The sequence below is a fragment of the Scatophagus argus genome, chromosome 5 (assembly GCF_020382885.2).
Source record: "Scatophagus argus isolate fScaArg1 chromosome 5, fScaArg1.pri, whole genome shotgun sequence".
Lineage (NCBI taxonomy): Eukaryota > Metazoa > Chordata > Actinopteri > Scatophagidae > Scatophagus > Scatophagus argus.
In genome coordinates this window covers 5,728,950-5,751,902 of record NC_058497.1, presented here as the reverse complement: position 1 = coordinate 5,751,902, position 22,953 = coordinate 5,728,950, and the positions used below count along the sequence as shown (strand labels likewise).

General features: G+C 43.1%; 1 protein-coding gene across 2 annotated transcripts; it reads right to left on the bottom strand.

Moving 5' to 3' along the window:
• Window positions 1–1,154: 1,154 nt before the first annotated feature.
• LOC124058882 (period circadian protein homolog 2-like) lies at window positions 1,155–21,326 on the bottom strand. 2 transcript variants are annotated; one of them, XM_046388481.1, is made up of 22 exons: window positions 21,140–21,326; window positions 15,850–16,420; window positions 13,475–13,567; window positions 13,017–13,171; window positions 12,567–12,688; window positions 12,234–12,435; window positions 10,696–10,747; window positions 10,261–10,403; window positions 9,715–9,793; window positions 9,430–9,536; window positions 9,028–9,181; window positions 8,801–8,909; window positions 8,444–8,717; window positions 8,009–8,168; window positions 7,793–7,929; window positions 7,403–7,609; window positions 7,008–7,253; window positions 5,759–6,876; window positions 5,389–5,611; window positions 4,984–5,221; window positions 4,657–4,807; window positions 1,155–3,893 (listed from the first exon to the last, which is right to left on the bottom strand). In XM_046388481.1, exons 2-22 carry the CDS (start codon window positions 16,302–16,304, stop codon window positions 3,738–3,740), a joined length of 4,581 nt encoding a protein of 1,526 aa, XP_046244437.1. In that variant the 5' UTR covers window positions 16,305–16,420; window positions 21,140–21,326; the 3' UTR covers window positions 1,155–3,737. The 2 variants fall into 2 exon arrangements, with proteins under 2 accessions (XP_046244437.1, XP_046244438.1); XM_046388482.1 differs by having other exon boundaries at window positions 8,009–8,165.
• Window positions 21,327–22,953: the final 1,627 nt, after the last annotated feature.

The following is a 22,953-nucleotide window of genomic DNA, read 5'->3' as shown; positions in this document are numbered from 1 at the left end:
TAACAGATGACAGTCTGTCCACATTACCAGATTTAGTTTATATGGGGAAAATGCAAGAAAAAAATCAAACAGGAGGGAGGACCAAATGAATTCGCTGTGGGTTTTGTGACCTTGCATATGAATTCTGAGGTCAAAGGTCAGTGCGGTGCAACAGTTGGCTTGAGAGCGATTCAACGGCGGAGGTGAGCATATGGTGCTGAAACAGATCCCCTGGGGAACCCTGCTGTCTGCCTTTGACTGTGAGAGAACCATCACTTCCTATTGGGCAGCAGCAGCTTTTATGTGCTGCATGCAAAACACAATCCACTTTAAAATGCTATAGAAAAGGATAGATTGATTAATTTTGTTGAAGTAAATGCACATTATTTATTGGTAAATTCCACATACCCATAATTTCATATTTCAGAATATTATTGGATTATAGTTATTGAAGTTGAATGTTGAAGCTGGTAAAGGTGGGACTTAATGACATCACATTCCAAATACACAGACAGCTTTGCAGCTATAACAGCTTCCACTCTTCTGGGAAGGCTTTCCACAAGATTTTGAGATGTTTCTGTGGGAAGTTTTGCCCATTCATGCAGTAGAGCATTTGTGAGGTCAGACACTGATGTTGGACCAAAAGGCCTGGCTCACAATCTCTGTTCCAGTTCCTCCCAAAGGTGTTGGATGGGGCTGAGGTCAGGATTACCAAACTCATCCAGCCATGTCTTTATGGAGCTTTGCTTTGTGTACTGCAGTCATGCTAGAATAGAAAAGGGTCTTCCTCAAATTGTTTGGAAGCATAACATTGTCCAAAATGCCTTGGTATGCTGAAACATTAAGATTTCCCTTACTAGAGGTAAGAGGCCCAGCCCAAACCGTGAAAAACAGCCCCATACAATACCTGAACTGAATAATACAGAAGTATGTCTGGATACCTTTGTCTATATAGTATATCTTACAAAAGACTGGGTTCATTTCCTATCTGAAGTTGTGTGTAAGAGTGCAGGCATGTCTACAGGGTCATCAGTTGGTCTTTTTCCATCAAATAATGGAGATATAGCATATCATTTATTTTCCCATCACTGTTTCTTCCTTCTTCGAGCTGACTGTGTGCAAGCTTAATATGTTGAGAAACAAGCAAGAAAATGAGTCATCAGTGTCACACAGGGTATAGTTCTGTAGTTTTATTACAACATTGTTTACAAGTCTCAAACACGTCTTCTTACCTACAAAAATGCAGATGAACTGTGCTAGTTTAATATACCACAGACTTATACAGTGGCAATGAAATAAATTTACATGACCGTACACGGTACCACCTGCCAGTACTCTGTGTACGCAATTACAGCTCAGAGTGCTTCCAATGCGTCCATCAGTCCATCAGTGAGTGCGTCCATCAGTGTTTATTTCATCTAAAAACGGACTCCCTACATGCTTACTCTCAGCATTCAGACCAGCTTATTTACATATTTCAGTTACCAAATATATGAACAACACTGCTGCGTTCTTAATGGTATATACACAGGTGAGCACTGGAGGGCCCCCCTCAAGCTATTCTGTGCAAAGAAGAGACAAAAGACAGAAAGACGGTAGTTGCTAAAGGTAGTGACAGACGCCTGTCATCTTTGCATTTAATCATTCACAGAGACAGAGAGGGTCCACAAAGCTCTGCCAGCCTGAGACAGAGGCTCTCTGTACAAACGCATCACTCACCGACATGTCTGCCCACTATGGTCATTGCGCTTTGCCCACATGTGTACACATGCTGTGCTCTCCTTATACAGTAACGTGACCTGGGATTTTCTTTTTTTTAGAGGTAGGGTCTGTCCCCAACGACACTCAAAGCTCTTACTCTTTTTTTTCCAACAAATAAAATACAACACTCAAGAGACAAAAATAGAAAAATAGAGCATTAAAAAAAATCTGACAAGTGAACAAGAAATGAGAAGAAACATAAAAGAAAATCATGACAACATAAGCCAGTGAGATGCTCTTGGTCCAATCTGGTACATTGACAAGTCCAACAGTTTCTCTGCTTTAGCACCAGAATAATGTTTACCACCATGTTTACCTCGACTAAGTGGAGCCAGTGTGGATCACAGTTTCCTTAATACTTCATGTAAGATGACGAGGGGCTTGCATGATTGCTGATCCATGCATGTCACCATTGTGTATCCAATATTTCAACACAAGGTCATTGAGGCAGCATGGTCTGCTTTTTTTATGCTACAAGTGCTGTATAACATTACAATCTATATTTCATAGAGAGCTGAAGCTCCACATGGACTTCTTTTAAGAACAGGTTCACACAACTCTTTGACCAAAAGCTTTCTAAACTACTCAAGAGATCTGCTGCACACACACAACTGCACACTTCCTGGTGGCTCCTGAAATATTCCAGTATTGTAAAAACATGTATTGGTTTGGTAAAGCACTTCAAGAAGTGTGTGCTTGTACTTTTAAATCCAGAAAAACAGATATGGGAGAAAATGAGCAAAGACAACATCTTCGAAAAAGGTGTAATGGAGACTATTGATGCCACTGGTTTGTTCTAAAAAGTGGTTGAGCAAAACAAAAGTGACAGAAAAAGAATATTGATACAGTTTTGCAATATTTTGCAATCTGCATGGATAAAACTGGGAAAACAAAATGTATCAATAACAAAAAAATAAATTCTAATCCCAAAGATCTTTTTATTTGCCATCCCTTCAACATCTGCTTATCATGCGTTAATTTTCTGATGTTGAGTGTTCAACAGAAGATTTTTTTTATTTACATTAAGCAGCTTCTTACTATGCGATATGCCCCTTTGTTCAGAGCAGAAGACTACAACTCTTTGAGGTTAGTCAGTTTTCAGTTTTTAGTGCTCAGAGTAAAGTGACACAAAATATCCTCTGGACCCCCCCCCCCCCCCAAAAAAAATAAAAACTACTCTGGTGGAAAATAAATAAGATACTTGTTTAAATGAATATTTTGCATTAAGTATCAGATTGTCACTGTTGTATAAAGTTAAAATCAGCTTTCTGCTGGCTGTTGAGTCAGGTTCTACCCTGCTGTGTGCCTGAATATTGCAAATACTCAGACCTGATTAGGTCAGATAAAAATTCATCCATGGTACAAAAGTGGGAATCCCTACCCTTTCACTGGGACTCGGTTCTGGGATTCTGGGGTTTCAAAGACTTGAATGGAGTTGTAAAACAAACATGAGGTCTGGGGGTAGAGTATTCTACCAGCAATGCTGAACGTTTTGTTAATAAAATCTATAAATTGTTTAATTACATTTTTTTTGTCAATATACATATTTTTAAAAAATTAAATATATTTATAAGATGTCCATTCACTATTACATTTGTCCTTTTTAGAATAACAGCTGCTCAATGTTGCTGTAAAGCTGACGGAAAAGCAGAAGGGAAACAAATGAAAATAAATCTGGGAGGCCAAAGGTCACCAACCACACATGCTGGGTCCAAATCATTTCAGTAAGAATGTGTGTGTGCATGTGTGCACAATAAAAACTGCACAGCAGGAGCAGTCCTCTGTGTGTGCACGCACGCACACACACACACACACGTTAAAACTCAAGTGGCACACATTCTCTTATTCACCACAATACCAACACAGAGTTCTGAGTTCAGACTGTGTGTGTGTGTGTGTGTATGTGTGTGTCCCACATCCACATTGTGTGTTCGTGTGCGTCATGAGGGTCCATGGCTGGTCGAGTGTGTCCCCCTGCTGGTGATGCATGTGGACGTTCAGGAGCCAGTGCCTGGTTGAGGCTGAGACTCCTCTGATTGGCTCTGAGTGTTCTGGCTCTCTTGCGTTAGCTCCTCACCCAGCTCGCCCATATCCATATCTGGCAGGTCCTCCTCAATGGGGGCTGCTGCTACATCCTCACAGTACACACATTCCTGAAAACACACACAAGGCCAATATTAGATATAATTAAATTAGACAATTTTCTGTATTACATTTGTTGACAGTCAAATTGTTCTTCTGCAACACTGAAACACTATAGCTCAATGTGAGCAGCCAGTTAGCTTAGCTTAGCAGAAAGACTATGAGTGTGTGGAAAACAACTAGCTGAGCTCTGAGTCACTTCTAAACATGAAATATCCGAGACTGTTTGTTGTGTAATCCAAAAACCGAGCAGGTTGTGTGTGTTTCCTGGCTGGGAGCATTGATTTCATAGAGTTTCAACTGTTCACCTGGCAACCTCACGATGACTTAAAGACAACAGGAAGTCAAGACTCCCGGCCAAGAAACATTCAAGCAAACGGTCAGTTTTACACTTCAATTTTTGCACAGATTACACAAACTATATGTAACTAGAAAGCTTTTTTTTAAAAAAATTTTATGCTAAGCTAAGAGAGTGGTATTGACTGACTGATGTCAACAAAATGAATTACGTACTTCAGTTATTTTTATTTGTGTGTAACAGATGGTCCATTTGTGCGACTTAGTGTGGAACGAATAATCACAACAAATCGTCGTGCCTTGAATATAGAATGCTAAATTAAATTATGGATTTGAAGGCATAAAAAGAAACTTTTAAAATTTCAGTTTTCAACATTTTAATGCCAAATGTATCCTGGGTTTCAGAACTGTGAAAACATGTAAGTATGTTGTTGCAAAGTGATACAGTGAGATAGAAAATGTGTTAGTGGTGCTGACCTTCACATTGATAGCAGCTGGTAGACCACCTCTCCTCATCCAGGGGTGTTCCTCCACGAGCTCTCGCCGCTGGTCTGAGGAGAAGTGAGGCTGGCTCTTCTGCATCTGTCTTAGCTTCTCCTTGTCCTCTCGCAGAACCTTCTGAATGTCCCTGAGGGTGAGGAAGCACACACATTACAGTTTACAGACCGACAAAGCAGAATGAAAAGCGATTAACAAGGAAATCACAAAGGAATTTTATGCTTGGTGTTCCTCATTTTTTTCTTGCACAACAGGCAAGAACTTCTGTTTACCCCTACCATAAAACATAATCTGAGTCAGTCCTACCTGGATGGCATTTGATATGTCATCATGATTTTGTCATCAGCATTGGCCATCAGCAGCCAGAGAGGCTCCTGGAGAACATATTTGATGAAATGCTCTCCCTCCCCTTGGGTTGAGACCTTGGTGTGGGACTGCCCGCCTTCAGAGCCTCCCTCACCTCTTGTTTTGACTTTGGCCTTGGCCTTGGGGTCATGTTCCAGGGAGTCAACACTGCCAAAGTATTTGCTGGTGTTGCTGCTCCCTATACACCATTTTAGAGAGAAAAACAGATTTGAACATATACTTTTTAGAGAAAATTACATTTTTATACCAATCAGTTAAATGCTGGTAATATGAAATTTAAAGAAAAGCTAAATTTACTCAGTGGGTGGAAATGCTTTCGTCAAGGCTGGGTGTTCCTCCACTGACCTGTTCTGCTACCAGAGGCTCCACTAGCTGATGTACCACAGCCTGAGCCTGATCCTGAACCTGAGCCAGAGCCTGATCCTGAGCCTGATCCTGAGCCCATGGAGCCAGAGGTGGCTGACCCAGTGCCAGAGTGGGAGTCTTCCTGCTCCTGCAAAAGGATGTCCAGCAAGTCACAGGATGAGGAGTTACCGTCGCTGTGAGCCCCTTCTCCTGGACACTCCACCTGCAACACAAAGCAGCAAACTGATAATCAAGCGAGCTCAAGCCTCACTTTAGCGAGACACTGTGAGAGGCTTCTGTCTGTGTTAATAGAGTTACTGAAGCCTTTCTGATGTTACATCAAAGATACACTTGGCTCATTGTCTCTCACCTGTTGGTGAGTTTCGGTTTTGGCTGTGCCTCTGTTCTTCTCTCCTGCTGCTCCAGTTGCCCCTGATGCTGCTGCTGTACTATTGCCCTGGCCTCCAGCAGGAGTGGCTGTGCTATCCTGGCGTTCCACTGAGCGTTGTCCCTCCTCCATGCTCAGCAAATTGAGCTGCAGGGGCGAACTGCACCGTGACTCAAACAGCGGCGGAGACGTGGCAGGGTCCCTTGCTCCAGAGGCTGGGGTCGAGGAGCGTGATGCTGCTCCCTCTCGGACCAGGGTTTTGGGGGGCTCGGCAGCTAGACTGTAAGGGAAGGGCTGAGCTGGATACGGGGCTTGTGCCACAAACGGAGTCTGCACCGGGAAAGACGACTGGGCAGCAAAGGGCTGCTGAGTAGTGTAGGTAGCCTGAGGGGCCTGGAAAGGCTGTTGGGTAGTGTAGGGGGTCTGAGCAGCCTGGAAGGGCTGCTGGGTAGTGTAGGGGGTCTGGGCCGTTTGGAATGGCTGCTGGGTTGCAAAGGCAGTCTGTACTGGAAATGGCTGTTGACTGGTGTAGGGCGGGTGTGTTTGCATGGTGTAGGCTGGCTGTGGGGGCTGAAAGGGCTGCTGAGTAGTGTATACAGGCTGCGCATGGGTCTGCTCTGGGAAAAATGGTGGTCTAGGAGCTGTGCCCAGCTGCCCTATTTGACCTAACTGTCCTATTTGGGAGAAAAGGTAATTGGGTAGCACCAGAGCCACTATAGGTGTAACAATGGGCGCAGGAAACGGAGTGGCAGTCGGTGGGGCTTGGGTGCTTTGTCCATCTCCAAAGCCTGTGGAAAGAGAGGGGTCAGGGAGGGGGGCCTGAGCCGGGGCAGCAGGTGCTGGGGGGTAGAGTGGGTAAGCAGGCACCATGGTTGGATAGGAGACGTTAAAAGCTGACTGAGATGCTTCTGATGGAGACCATGAAGTTTGGTTGAGACCCTGGAGAGGGGGCCGGGGTTTGCGGTTTGATACAGCGCTGTCTGACGAGTCAGGATGCTTCATCCGTGGCTTCTTGGACTTCCTGTTGCGTATGCCTTTCTTGGCAGTAGTCTCGGGCCTGGTGGTGCCCTGTTTGGCTGCACCTCGTGGTCCAGATGATTCTGAGATGATACATGGGGAAGTCAAATTGAGATATAGCAGAAAATTTTATAGCTGTTTGTGTACTGATAACTTCACCAGCAAAGAGCTAAGAACCTCATGTGGTCTCATGTGGTTACTATTAAACTTGTACCTTCAGCATTGACTGGTCCTCTCTGCTTGGATAGATGTGTGGAACAGTCCTTCTGGAAGGTCCTGGCATTGAGAAGCTCACGGCAGCGGGTGAGGAAGGCCTGCTCTTCTTTCTGGGTGTGTGCAGCCAGCACCTGTTTGGTCAATCCCAGACGCTTGTAGGCCTCCTTCTCCTGACTGGGTGGAGACACCACACTGACAGGCAGAGCAGGGGGTGCTGGACTCTCAGCCACGTCCTCAATAATCTCTGTAGAACGAAGTGGAGCCATAAGCCTCAGTCAAACTGAACTTAATATCTAGCAGTTGGATGAATACACACGAAATGCTCTAACAGGTATGTTTCTGTGCCTTTGTGTTAATGATCACTTCTATTAAAAAATGGACACAGACGCTCACCGGACTCTGGCTGAGGCTTCTTGTCTCCCACGTGGACAATGGTGCTGCTGTAGCTGCACTGTGAGGTGATGGACACCACACTGTCGGCCTTGCTGGGCAGGGTGAGGGGTGCCAGGGGGCCTCCCACCACGGCAGCTGCTCCAGATGGAGGCTTCTTTGGTTCTTTCATGTTTGACAGGCCTGGCTGGGGATCTAACATCAAGGGGTCTGGATGGGGAAAGAGAAATCTGTTGTTAGCTGCTCCAAGCCATAGGTGATTACACTCTAATTCCTGTCAGTGAAGCAGCTGAAGTCCAGTGAGTGCAGGTAACAATGAAAATGTATGAGGAGAGTGGATCTACTATCCCAGATGCAGTCGTATGTGTTCATAGATACATGATGTGTACATGCCTGGGTTTGTATCTTGAGGCACTTGCATGCCATCCTCTGTGCCCTTCCTGTCATCATCTGAGTTGGAGGAGGTGGTGTTGGAGGAGAACTGGTATTTCCTCTTCACTGTGATGGGAATGTTACAACTTTCCAGGTACCTGAGAAACAGAAATGGATTTAATCACAGTGCACACTTTCAACCACTATCATTCGTGAACACAAACTCACAACTCTTACCTGATGACACTGTCAAGGCAGCTGATCTGCTGGTAGGAGGGGACAGTCTGGTCTTTGCAGGGAAAGTCCTCGATGCTGGCTGCAGTACTGTCTCTGACCTGCATGGGGGCCGCAGAGTCCTTCAGACGCACCACTGGACTCTTCTGAGCTGGAATTGCTGCTGGAGAAGGGAGATGAGCATGAAGAATATTTTCTACCAACGTGATCTGCCACTTCAGGGTTCTGGCTCACATGGTCATCTATGTTTTAAAAACTAAGCGTGATTATTTGCACTGACAATGTGTACCTTTGTGTCTAACCCTTTTGCTCACCACCTGTTGTACAAATTTTGAGTTTCATCACCCACTTTTACAATAAATGTGCTGCCTGCAATGAACTATTGAGTTAAAGTGACCACAGGATGGTGTCTGACTGGTGGCATTAAAATGAACTCACGGTCAATGGTCTTCCTCTGCTCAGGCTTGGAAGGCGACGGTGAGGGCGAAGGGGATGGGGAGTGCAAGCAGACCTGCGAGTCCTGGTTCTTCAACATGTGGACTCCTTTACAAATCTCCTGGAATGTCCTGGTAGGCTTGGCCTTGCCTGTCTCCTCTGCTATCTTCCCTGCATTCCCATTGCTCTCGCTGGATGAGCTGATGCTCATCAGCTGCTCATGGGAACCATTGCTGCCATGGCTGCCATAACCGCTGGAGCCCATGTTGTGGATTGGCTAAAGTGAGAAAAGACTGTTACAGAAACTGATAAATGCAGGTGTACAAATGTGCATGTAAGTCGAGATGTGTGTACACATACTTGGAGTAGCAGCCTGTGGATCTGTTCACTAATTTCCTGGATGTCTGAGTCCATGATTTTCCCTCCATGGAAAGCTGGTGCTGCAAAAACATCTTCATTGACAGGACCCCTGAAAAACACATACACCACAGTCATTACACATGTTCGAAGTGGAATACAGGCCAACATATCAGTAACAATGATAGATACCTGAGCCTAAACTAAAACAATACACTGCGTATACTCACATGCGGACTTTGTGCCTCCCAATGACAAAGGACACCTTGCGACTCCAGGGGTTGACGAAACTGGACCAGCTTGTGTCGACGGTGATGTACTCACCGTTTCTTGCACAGAAACGGATTGAGGAGTGATCGAACGGCTGACCCGCATACTGCAGGACTGTTGGCAATAGAGGGTAGAGTGTGTGAGCGAGACAGTTGAGCAACATTACCAGTTAAATGAACAAGGCAAACTGAGTTATTTTTCATTAGTTAGATGTGAATAAACGTTATGCACACCAAACCTCTTTAAAGCATCTTAAACTGGACAATAATGAGTGGCTATACTACAGTCCGGATTCCAGTATGGATACAAAAATAACTCCAGCAGTGACACTGTGACAGTTAGTGAATCAGAGGTGTTCTCACTCTTGCGATGCACAGCCAGCATCAAGGGTCGATCACTTGGGTGCAGATTGAGTAGTACAGGAGTCCCGATCAGGTCCTGAGGCAGGTGACCCAACAGAGGAACAGCCCTGATGGAGAAACAACAATGTGTTAAAGAGAAAGAAGTCAACTCATTGACTCAATAGACTGAGTGAGACTCCACTTTCTTTCAGACTTCATTGCCACCTAAACAAATACGAACATCTATTTCACCTTATGATGTTCTGTAAGTGTGTTGGACTGTAAAGTGGGGCTCAGTCCACTCACCTCTCGTCCACATCCTGGAACACACAGTTAGGTGTGTGTGTGGTGGTGAAGATACGCTTGTCAGGAGGGATTCTGGGTGCTGTGGAGAGAAGAAAAAATCAAATAGAGGGTAAGACAAATAAGTGGATAGAGATCATTAAAATATGTACATGCTTTTAGCCTGTGGCTTTATATATTGTTCGCAGTATCCATGTACGACCCTGATTCCAAAAGCTGGGACTCTGTACAATTACTTGTTTCACAAAGAAGTGAACCTCTCCCCATCCTTGCATGTGAACGAGTGAGCCTTTCGAGGATGATCCTTTCATACCCTGTCACTATCACCTGTTACCACTGAAACTGTCTACCTGTGGAATGTTGGAAACAGGTGTGTGTCGGGCGCTACACAACCATACGAATCTTTTGCTGCTGCTGTCCAACTTTGCCTGAAACATGTTACTGCCATGGACCTTCGCTATACGTTCTAGTATGTTAGTGGACCCTCCTTACACGAGGGTAGGTCCTATGTTGCTGGTGAGAGAATGTGAGTGTGGTGACGGGCCTCACCTTCATATCCAGAGTGCACCCTCTCAGCCAGCAGGAGGCAGCAGAACTGTTCCTCAGCCAGCTCAGAATCCTGGACTTTCATCAGATAAGGAGTCATACGGAAAGGATAGTACTGCAGATCCCCTTCGCGTTCCTTACCACCACTGCAACAAACCACACAAACACCATTAAAATACTAATTGTAACTAATTATTGTTAACATATACATACATATGTGACATAAAATTGTCACATTATGTTTTAAATAACCACAGAAATCTTACACTGTAGCTGTAACACCACTTCTGGCCACTAGATGGAGAAATACTCCAAAAGCTCAATGTTGCTGACTTCCTCTCAGTCACTCTCTACCTTGTGAGCCAACCCTGTGCTGACTCAGAGCTTGCTTGAGCAGAAAACTATGGATCAGAGAAGCTGCCGGCCACTGTCACTCACCTGATGCGGCAAAAGAAGGACTTCTCCTGCATGCACTCCGTGGGAGATGACTCTGAACAAAGAGACAGGGAGAAGGCGTGATGAATGTATCACCAAATGACCCCTCTGTTACACATCTATATTCAAAACACTGCTGACACGACCTGAAAAGTGTGTCTCTCTTCCAAAAAGGGAATAGGTGAAAAGAATGATGCTACTGAAGTTTTTGAAGCAATTGTATGGAAAAAAGCTTCCCGCCTATGACTTCAATGATCACTACAGAACAACCACAATGACCACAAACTCTTTAAGTGAGCAAACACAATCTAGAACAGAGAGCAGAGTGACATTTGAGTAGCACAGTAGAAATTGTGAAAGACCGCAACCCTCTCAAAAGGTGGGTCAAGGATTACATAATTTAATGCAGCTGTACATCTTTGAAAGTTGAAGTCATAGAAGCAAAAGCAACCAAATTTCAAGTTGCTGAAGACGTTTCATCCAAAAGGCTTCTTCAGTCCTGAACTGAACTGAATTTGCAGATTTGCTTTGTTTCTTTTCTCCATTCAATATCATCTATTTTAAGTCCATTATTATGTGATACTGGCTTCATCGAACAAAAACACTGAGGTGTCTATGGCGTGGCATCCCACTATGGCAAGACGTTACCAAACACTTTATTTCAGGACTGTGGGCAGGGAAGACAGGTGAACTGTAATGTCTGCCAATGACATGGGATCTAGATGGGGCCTTTTCCACCCGGGGGAACAGATGCAAAACTCATCACAGTAAATTTCTTGACAAAAATATCAACACCTCCCCTCATTTTGAATGATATTTTAGGGCTGAGGATTTCTCTCAGCGTGCGAGGAACGTGGGAGGAGCACGGGGTGCAGTGTCACACATGTGCACACAGTGACATGCACGTGCAAGATGTAGCAGTTATATAAAAATAATCTACAGAAAATATGCTATGTATATGGAATATGGAATATTTGTTCAAAGGCAAATGTCTGCACTAAGTTGGTTTTAGCTTAAAATATATATATATATATTTAAACATTTTTTTAAATTCAGGTGCATTTCAGGCACGCCGGTGAGACCAATTAAGCGTTAAGTCATGTTTAAACAAATTACAATCCAATAAAACACCAAACAGCCATAGACACAAATCACCGATCTTAGAAGTCAGAACCTTTAAGGGCTTCTGGCTGCACCAGCAGGTGATTGTGACTTCAGCAAATATGTGGCAAGCTGTGAATGGGATCCATAAATGTATGACTGAGCATGTTAATGAAAAATGTGCGAAGTGTGTATAAGCATGTGCATGTGGGGGTGGGTCATGTGTAGGAAATGCTGCAGATGCTGAACAGGAGCATGTTTTGTGTAGCTTTCCCACGTGCCCTTTGTGGCTGATTGACATCTACCATCCATCCACTTGTTTAAAGTAATATCTGGTTCATTTTAGTGGAACAAAATCTGAAAACCTGAAATGTGTGTTCATTCAGTTGAACCTAAGAGATATTTTCACATTAAGGTTTGAGTTAAGAGGCAGTCGGTACCTGCTCCGGTGCACATGCTCCATGAAGGGAGGCGGTAGGGTGTGGTGAAGCTGTAGAACACGCTGACATCCTGAGGTGTCAGGAACTCCACAAACTTGGCATTGTTGAACACCTCCCTCTTGCAGTTCAAGATGGACGCCGCCTGGTCCGAAATGTAAACAATCTTCCCCGTGATGAGTGAGACGGCTACAGCGAATATATCCTGCGGGTGAAATAAAATAAGATGTTAACAGTGCAGTTAGTTCATTTGTTGTCTTTCCGTTTCAGAATGCTCAAAATGTAACTTCTGGATATTCCTTCCTTTATTGTGAGGTGAAGATCAGAGGTACTTACAGTGTTTTTGAGCGTGTATTCAGAGGTGATGCTGTTGATTTCCTCAATGGTGTAGGAGGATACATCGAAACCTGGTGGCTGACTGTCATTAATCATCAGCATCTGGTAGTATTCCTCATTAGCTGTAAATCAAAGAGAAGGTGGATCATTGCACATATCTTTCACACACATGTATGGTCAGTGAAGAAGATAGATTTCTAAGTATCAGGTAATATCCATAAAAGATTCTTCTGTAACTGCTTTTCATGCAATATTCACACCAAAATCAGAGCATCAAGTCTAGGTCCCAGATTAGTCCAAATTCTACAAGTTTTGAATCATTTAAGAAAAATTTGTTAATGAGTTTATTTGCCACCTTAACAGTCGACAACATCGCTGATACGCAAAAACAACGATGTAAATACATGAATTAATGTGAACGAAAAAAGAACCACTGGAAGCGAGTCTTACCTTTCACCTGTTTGACACATCGCAGCGCATATTTGAGCGTGTTGATAGTGCTGGACTTGCCCTTGCTCCTCTTTTCTGATGGCAAGTGCATCTTCAGCTCCTTCAGGGTCTTGAAGAGCTCCTTCTGTGTCTTAGCTTTGGCTGACTGTTCACTGCTGCAGGGCGTACATGAGACAGATACACGTGCATCAAAAAATGACAAGGTCTCACCAGTGCTGCCTCAATCTGGGAAGCACAGCTTTCCAGCATGCGGAGCAGAACAGGAGGGGGTAGCTACCAGTGCGTGCTGGGATGGGGTATGAGGGGACTGACTGGCAGTGGGACGCATCTCATGTGGGTCTAACATTGAGAACGTTCGTCTGTTGCACTGTCAAGACTTTTTAAGTGTATCAAATGGTAAACGTTTCACATGGAGCCAAACAGCATTAGGAGAGGTGAGATGTAATACGTATACTAACCTACAGCCGCTGGTCGAAGGGTTGTCCTGCTCAGAGCTCACCAGACTGAAGGCGTTGGAGCTGCTTGGCGGCGAGGGGCTGTGAGAGTTTGAGCTGTAACCATAAACAACATGTCATGCCATTGAAGGTGTACAGAAAGACCACAAAACACAGTCAGAGCACCAAAACAAAAAGTAAGACGAAACATATTAAGTGAGTCAAGGACTTGGTGTTGTACTGTGTAGCCACAAAGTCTCAAACACACCATCTGTGTCCCCTGTATGAATACACATACATAAGTGTGGACAGCGACAGGGAGCAAACTGTGGCACAGTTCAAGTCAGGGACCACGTAAATCAGCTGCTGAAATGTCAAAATCTCTATATGTACGATTGACGACAAACGATTGATACAATATTGTTTTCAAATTCTTGTTTAAAAGTTACCTTTTGTTTAAAGTTCAGCATAGCCTTAAGAAACTAAAGTAGAAGAAGTGCATGACGCAATGAGGCAGCAAAGGGGGACATTATGAAAATCATCAAAACAAAATCAGCCTTTGTTATCGCTGGCTAACAGTAGAAGATTATAAAGACATATTATGATATAAAGGTTCAGCTTTTTCCTCAAAATTCCAAACAAAAGTCTCTGCCAGTCAAGCCCAGAGTGTATGTGTCAGACAGATCAGACTTTAGCCACGAGAGATGCCAGAGAGAGATGCAAGAAAGGAAGAACTGAGGAAACACGATTATTAAGTGAATTGAGGGGTCATCTGACGTAATCTCAGGTCCTAATGATTTAACTGCTCTGTGGTGCCCTGGAGTTGCACAGATCATGTGAATCACTGGGCAGATATGAATAATAAGGATGGTTTTCAATGCCTGTGCTTTCCTGTCCTCAAAGTGACAAACTATAAAGTGACATATCAGCTTCAGGATTTTTTTTTTGTCTCTTAAAATTAGCTGACTGATAAGCATCTGTACAAGGACGATCAACTTGTCACTTCAAACTGAACAAACACTTAATACACAACCTTATCAAAGTGTTTATTTGTGTTATCAGCTATGTAATGAATATCCATCAGATTTTTTAAACTCTCAAATAACATCATAGACAGTCAATGTAGGCTGAGTCTTCAGCTGCTGTCAATTTTTAACAATTTCTTTTCACACTTTTGCACTTGAACATTTGTATTAAACAGAACAATGGCCAATCGTCTTGTATAGTATCAGGAAGTGGTATAAGCATTAAAGAAGACATGTGGTCACTGCATTTGCCACGTACATGCTGCTCACTGCAGAGTGATTTCGATTACTACGCTAAAGATACCCAACTGTTTCAACATTTTAGATAAGATAAGGTTAGTCTATATTGTCATTGCACAGTCACCCATACAGCGAAACTGACAATACCTGTATGGAGTTGAAAGAAATGAGAAACACCTGACACAGTCTATAGCAAAAGATTCGATGTTCGTTCGTTGTTTACGAATTTTCATTCCTTTCTGACCAAGATCAGGTCATTCCTTTCCTTGAGACATTTAAACAAATGTAACCATGCTTTTATCTCTTCCTGACTTAACTACCTCAATGCAATTCATTCTAGAATTAGCAGGTGTAATAACCATAGACTTCAAAAATGCCTCAGCCAGGGTTTTAAGGGCCGTAATTTTTCCAAAAGGACTGTTAGCTGTGCAAATGCTTGTCAGGGGATCGCAGCATCCTCTTTTCAACCTCTTCTTAAAACTCATTCTCATTATTATTACAATTATTGTTAGTAATTTTTTGTTTTGGTTGTGTTTGTTTATTTGAAGCCTGATGTCAGTGACGGCGTGAACTGAGCTGTACAATGAAAAGGATTTCCTCCACTTGATGGATGTAAATGGAGATGGAGAGCTTGGTTATGTAACAGCTGACCTCTAGAAGGTGTGCTGTTTTCTGCAGACAACGGATGAAAATGATAGTCAGACAGATGTCAGGGTGTGTGTAATATGAAGCCTGGCTTCTCTGAATTAAAGGTGATTAATCAACAAATACCAGGCCCCTGCAAATTAGGACAACAACTAAAACCCCAAATTCTCATCAAAATCATGTAATTACTATCATAGAGGAGGTAGCATGGTGTTTATTATTAAATTATAAGTTTCTAAATGAAACTGTGCCAACAGTCTTTGTCTCTTTGCAGTCAATGAGGAATAAAATACTCATTTCTGTCCTCAAACAGAGACAGTTGCAGATAGACTCCAACAATGACTCAGACCAACAATGACTCATACAGGAGAAAATGGCCTTCTATTACATTTAATGAACCTTACTTCCATGACCTAGATGATCTGCTCCCCCACAGCAGTGGGAAAAAACTTCATTTACTATGATTCAGAGCATTTGATGTGCCCTCACCTCTTGTTGCTCCCTGAAGACTCCATGAGAGCGGAATCCTTGCCATTGCCATTTGAGCTGCCCACAGATTCATTGCCATGGGACTCATTGCCATGCGACTCGTTACCAGGGGATTCTGTCCCACTCCCGCTTGAGCCGCTGCCACCCATCTCTACATCCTCATGTAAGGGCGGGCGTGGCCGCTTCCTGTCATCGTGTGGGGAGCCCGGCGAGGCTGGGTGATCATGGCTGCTGTCACTTCCCTCAGATGCCAATCCTAACTCGGCCTCCAGTTCGACCCCATCCCGCCCGCTACAACCCTCGTTGTAACTGCTGGCCATGCGGTGAAGCTGACTAATGGAGCCGCGGGGAGAGCGCTCCTCTTCCTCCACCTGGAAGCCGACCCTACCCCGGTTCCGTTCACGCCCGTCCAGGGTTGAATACAGGTAGTGCTTTGGATCACTGTCCTCACACATGGGACAGGCAAAAGGGCTAAAGATGGGAGTTTAAGTTACCTTCCACATGGCAATGGCATAAAGTGCATGGCACTGGGAACTAAATGGAGATGATGCCTCAGGTGTGAAGATACAATCTAAAGGAGGAAAATAAAACACAAGGGAAAATTACTCAGACAAACCCTTTACAATATACTTTATTTCTATAGATAGCAGATCAATAGTAAAGAGAGTTGGTTCTAAATGTGAAGCAATCAATGACGATCAGAAGCGACCGCCCGTTAAAGTACAGCAGCACATTCTGATCTGGTCAAACACCGTAGCTTTGGATCTCAGCATTCTGAAAAGTCAGTGATAGAAAAAACAGAAAGAAAAGGGCACAGCTGCCAGATAAAGTGATCTTGTCGATGTTTACACACACACACACACACACACACACACACACACACACACACACACACACACACACACAATCTATTTTTCATATGGTCTGCACAGTAAATAGGCCGCCCCTTGCCCTTTCTGGGTGGACTTAAGCCCTAGACCAGTGTGATCCAGTTCAATTTTTCAAAAGCGCTTTTTCACATGAAAGGTGTGCACAGATGAAAGCAAAGCTCTGTATACCTGACACATACAACACCTTTACTTTGCACAAGCCAGGACTGCTTTGGATGTTGGAAAGACAAATTGTTTTGTATTATTCAAGATATCTCCTTTTGTCTTGAGCCAACACCCTGACCCTCCACAAATGAACTCATAAACAGATAGGAGGAAAAGCTGACAACCAGTGTCTGGAGAAAATGGCAAATTATGGCATTAGTAGTAATGCCTAGAATGCGAATCCCACACGTACAGCTGATAAACAGATGTGCAGACACATTGTCCATGTTCACTTAAGTTTAAATCATATAAACATAGCCTTATGTAACACAGCACAGTGCCCCTGAATCGACCAACAACATAAAAATGTTCATAGTCTCTCAAGTAACACTTGTACCGTAACATTAGTACCATACAACTGTATGACAGTAACATGAGCATCCACTTTGTACAGTGGATAAAAAAAGTCTACACAACCCCGTTAAAATGGCAGGTTTCGTGATGTAAAAAAAAATCAGACTGAGATCAATAACTTCAGAACTAATACTTTGTTGGAGCACCTTCAGTCTTTTAGGGTAGGATTCTATCAGCACGGCACATCTTGCCCTAAGAATCTTTGCTCACTCTTGCAAAAGTGGGCCAAAATCCGTAAGAATGCGAGGGCATCTTCTGTGCACAAGCTATTGGATTCAGGTCTGGGCTGTGGCTGGGCCATTCCAAAACTCCTTCGGCTAAAGCCATTCTTTAGTTGATCTGGGTGTATGCTTTGGGTTGCCGTCTTGCTGAAAGGTGAAATTTCTCTTAATTTTATACATGTAATACACAACCAGTACTTGCCAGAAATTCCTGCAGCTCCTTTAATGTTGCTGTAGGCCTCTCGGCAGCCTCTTGGACCACTTTCCTACCTTGTTTTTTTCAATTTCGATCAATTTCAACTTCGAAGGGACATTCAGCTATGTAACCGTGTGCCATATTTTATCCACTTGTGTTTATCCACTTGTTTTCCCTTGGAAAATTTTTGTAGCCTTCTCCAGACTGATACCTGTCAACAATGAGATCCCTCTGATGTTTTATAAGCTCTTCGCAGACCATGACTTATGCTGTACAAGTCAACTGAGTAGATGTCAGAAAAAACCCAAGAAAACAGCTGAACTTTATATGGGATTAATCAGAATGACGTTAATTGATGGCAGAGGTGTACTAACTACTATTCAACAGCTGTTTGAATGTGATTAGTTGATTCAATGGGTGTGTCTGTCTGTGTAGATTCTAAGTCATCCAGGTCATAACTTGGGGCCAACTGGACTACAGTTTAAAAGTGAAGACATCTCTCATCAAAAAAGGCTTCTTTGGTTCTGATTAACAGGTCGGGCATCCCAGGTATAAAAGCTAGATGGTTGAATGGGTTATTGTTGCACACAGCCGTCATGTGACTTGTTAGAGTCTCATATGTCCAGATGTGAATCACTCGCCCACCCCCTATAGCCATAGTGTGACTCGTCACAAGGGGGTGTATACACTCAGGCAACCACATTATTCTAGTTTCTTATTTTTCCCCACTTAACAATTTCAGTTTGCTTTTAATAGAGTTGCACAGATTATAGATCACATCAGCAGTTACAATTCATATGTGATTTATCTTGGTCTGATTATTTTTTCTCAAAAACCTGCCATTTTAACAGAGGTGTGTAGACTTTTTATATCCACTGTAAATACAGGTTGGATTTCACTTGATGGTGGCAAAGCACAACAAAATACAACTATTCATGACCATTCAGTGGTGCAAAAATCATATCTGTATTCTGAAACAAGTGTGATAAAAATACAAAACCAGCAGTTTTGGTCAGCCGCCTCCTCCTCCCACTGCTACTACACCCCACAGCAGGGCAGCAGCAGTTGGAGCTATTTAGGTCTGTTAAAGCCACTGTGAGAAAAACTGGCAAGAGACACTGAAGCCAAATCCAAAATAATTCGCTGTTTTTCTAATATCCAAGATGCAGCTATTTATGTAAGAGTACAAAATCAGCAGCTTGTCTATTTTCAATCTTTACATAAGCAGTTTTACATAAGTTTTAGGAAAGGGAAAGCTTTCCAGGTTTTAAACAAAAAACTAGTTGAGTTTCCAAACAGGCACAAATCCACTGCCACCTTAGGAAATGACCCACTCCCAAGCTTTACTGACGCAATAGCTAACTCTCTATTGGCTGCTTCAAGTGACCAATCAAAAGAGAGCAGGGAGTGACAAGTGGTTAGAATGATGTCAGCCAATCAGAGGGAAATCACCATGTCACTAAAACTTATTTCCTTTGCAAAAAGAAAAGTGATCAAATAGCATGTTAAGGCTTACAATGCAGTACTATAGTAGTAAACACAAACACTATTGTGACTGTATGCATCAGGGCATTAGGGTCTTAAACAACCAAGAATAAACACTACAAAACAGTTTTAGAAACTAAGCTAACACAGGGACCCATCTCTCCATGAAAAATACACAACAGACAATAAAGCAAGAAATGAGTGTTGAATTACAACTTTCCTCCCAAATCTTCAACACTTTCTGAGATACATGCACACAAACACGTCACTCTCCACACAGAGTGCACAAACATGTCGCTCTCCACACAGAGCACAAGTATGACATAATGAAACTGAACTCCCTCTGCTTCCAGCTCAGCCCTGTTTCGGCTAGAGCGCGATACACTCAGCACACTAGCACAGATCTCAGGCATTATACAACGCCGCTCCAGTCACATGGATTTGGCTATAGTGCAGCACAAAGCAGTGGTAGCCTTGTTTCATAAAACCACATGCATACACTTGTACCTTAACCACAGTACTTCTGAAGTGCTCTCATAGATGAAATCTGAGACAGAAATTACATGAGCAAGTTGAAAGATAGCACGCAAAACAGTCAAGACAGGATATAAACTGTTTCTAATCATTTACTTAATCCTGTTAATCACAGGGCAAAACATCTGATCAGATGAAATGATAACCACAGAAGTATAGTTTCATTAAGTTTGTAATTAGTGTCTTCATGCTCAGGTCCACTCCAGTATTCCATTAACATGGCAAAATCACAGTGAGTTCCATCAAAGTGTCTGCCACTACACCAACATGACTTTCTGAGTAATGACATTTATCTTAAACTCCATGAATGGCGCCAAGAGTCATGAAATATCAGTAAACTGTAATAATCATAACAACACCGATCAAAACGACACCTGAACTTTTGTAAGAGCGGTGTGACACAAAGTATTTTCTCTGTAGCTGAAACAATGCGATGAAGCGTTAATCACTCTAGTGTACTAGAGGTCATATCATCACACTTTTGCCACAAGGAGTCAAAATCAGATCAAGGTCTACCTGTGGTTATCTAACAAAGGTTTAGGATCCATACCCATATCATATTGAACGTAACAGCTTTTTTAATGCGATTATCAAGTCGATCTAATATTTACAGGTATGCTGTGGCAGGGAAACACAGTTCAGTGCGTGTGTGTGAGTGTGTCTGTCTGTGTGTGTGGACAGTAGGCCTCTAAGAGGACCTTGAATGAGTACTAAGATAGAAATAAACCTATCAATTTGGAATTCTAATCATCTATTTTAATATAACGTCCGCCCAGTTACATTTGACTTAAATCTACCAAACATGCCGAAATAAAAAAGAAGCGTTTCTCAGGTAATACATGTGAAAATAAGGCAATGCAATGATGCCAATGCTTTCACTGAGTCGTACCAGCAGAAACTGAAAACTAACTGAGCTAACAGCTCGTATTGTACGACAAGGATTACATTCTAATTTGTCTACATTTCAAACATAATCATAGCTAACGTAAAATAAAGGTTAAATTAAACAGGATGCAATAAATAGATTTTTAGAATAAGAACAAACGTCCCTTCCCCCATCTAACTCCCATTGACCTGCTATTCAAAATCCACACACACGTTGACCTGCAATCCACTGCACGGTACACTGACACAGTTATGTAAAAGTAAGGATATCGTTCAAAAGCCGCTAAAAAACAGCAGTAACTTGGCCATTGAGGAGCCATTTCGCAAAAGCCTACACTCTTCTTTCCCTACGAGTGGGCAAAAAACCTTATACCGTCATATTTAGATTATAAAAGTAGAATAAGTAGAGCAATCAGAATTTCCGCGCATGCGCACATCGGATTTAGTTATGCAACTTATTTTTTTGAGCCCGGTTATTCGTTCTTGCTAAGACTAAACTGTGAAAATGAAGGAGAACTAACCTGTGTTGCCGCAGTAAAATCGTCTTTCCGATTGTCCTTGGTGTTAAATAAAAGCGATACGGATTAGTAAATAAAACATCCAGTTAAAAGCTTCAGTATTCCTCAATGGAGACAGGATTCAGACGGGTTGACACAGTGGCCAACGGATCCTCCCCGGCTTTCTACGGCTCCGGCCCACCGGCGAATCGGCGAGCTCGGCGCGCGACCTCAATTCAGACTCCGCCCTTAGCGTTTTCCAATTGGCTGGAAACTACGGGTTTCCATGGTGAACATGACGGAACTACGATAACGGGAGATGATTGGTCCAGAGCGCTGTCCGTCGTTTTATATAAACAAGTCACCCACTGCACGTGGAATCCCATGTTGTGTGAATCGTGCGGCGTGAGACTGGGGCAGTGCGGTAGTTACGACTACGCCGAGCAAAAACAACGTATCGAGTGTTGAAATTACATAAATCCAGATTGTGGGAAGCAAACAAAAAAGGAACGTAGAGCCACATACAACATCACACGAAAATACGCTTCATTTACCTGGGCTATAAATTACATAGAGCGAAATTGTACGCTATATACCTATCTCTGAGTTAACAATAGTTAAAATATGCATCGAAGTAAATAGTACATCACAACCTTAAAAATACACGCCGATGAGCATAACACCATTAGTGTGTGGAAAGAGGAGAAGTCAGACATGTTTTCTGAGTTCAGCTACCTACGTCACATTTGTTATTGCACTACTGTGATGCTGCCATTTTCAGAGAAAGAGCTGAAAGAGAGAAAATGTCTCATGGAGGATAAATTAAACCAGGTACAATATCTGAGAAATCTGAGTGTTCACATTCTCTGCTTAGTCCAGGCTGAGACCCTTGTTCAGCAGTCTGCCGTGATGAATGGACTCTGCTTTGTGCCAAGCTCGCTCATCACAGTTTGGCTGAGACTGAAGAGCACAAACTTTATTTTATTTTCACATTCTGGCATGGTAGCCACAACAACACCATAGTTTTTCTTCTCAAGCCAAGAGCCTCTTTAGAACAGCTCAACTCAGAAATCTGGACTCGGATTCTCTTGAGTATCCTAAGTGCCATTTTCAAGTGGCAACAACACATCCCCCACTGAGTTGGCAGTGTAATTAACATCACACCCCGCAGTATGCCTGTCTGCCTCATGATGCTCACTGTCCACACACCAGAACATGTGAAAACCGAGTCTCTCACATCCACCCTCTCCAAACTGACTTGTATCTTATCAAACCAAGAGACTAATACTCTGTGAGGTTCTGATGCGGGCTTTGCTTGACGTTTTCCAACATCTCCTGAGAAGACCTTCGACAGCCTCTGAAGGAAGATTTGTATGCTTCTTGCATTGTTAAGGACCCAAGTGTGGGTGGAGAGACACAACACAGCTGTGTGTGGATTTGATTTTGAGAGAAATGAAACGATTCGCTCCCTCTCTCTCTCTCTCTCTCTCTCACACACACACACACACACACACACACACACATTTCATCTGCTGGCGGTGACAGTAGACTAGGAAAGCCTACAGGTGGGTGGAATTCCCTAAACAAGAGTGAGTCATGTATGTAGGTGGCTTTAAAGCCTGGAAGCTGTGACCGGTCCTGGGTGACATCATGATTATCATGATTATCTAACCAGATTTCCTCTACATATAAAGTGAATGTATCACTTCATATGTTACTGTGAACACATTAAGCTTATGTCTAACATTTCTGCAAAAGGAGATCAGTATATTGGAGATCATATACTTGTACTTTGTTCCAATAACATTCAAAGATGAGCTGTCAGTGTGGACTTCAGA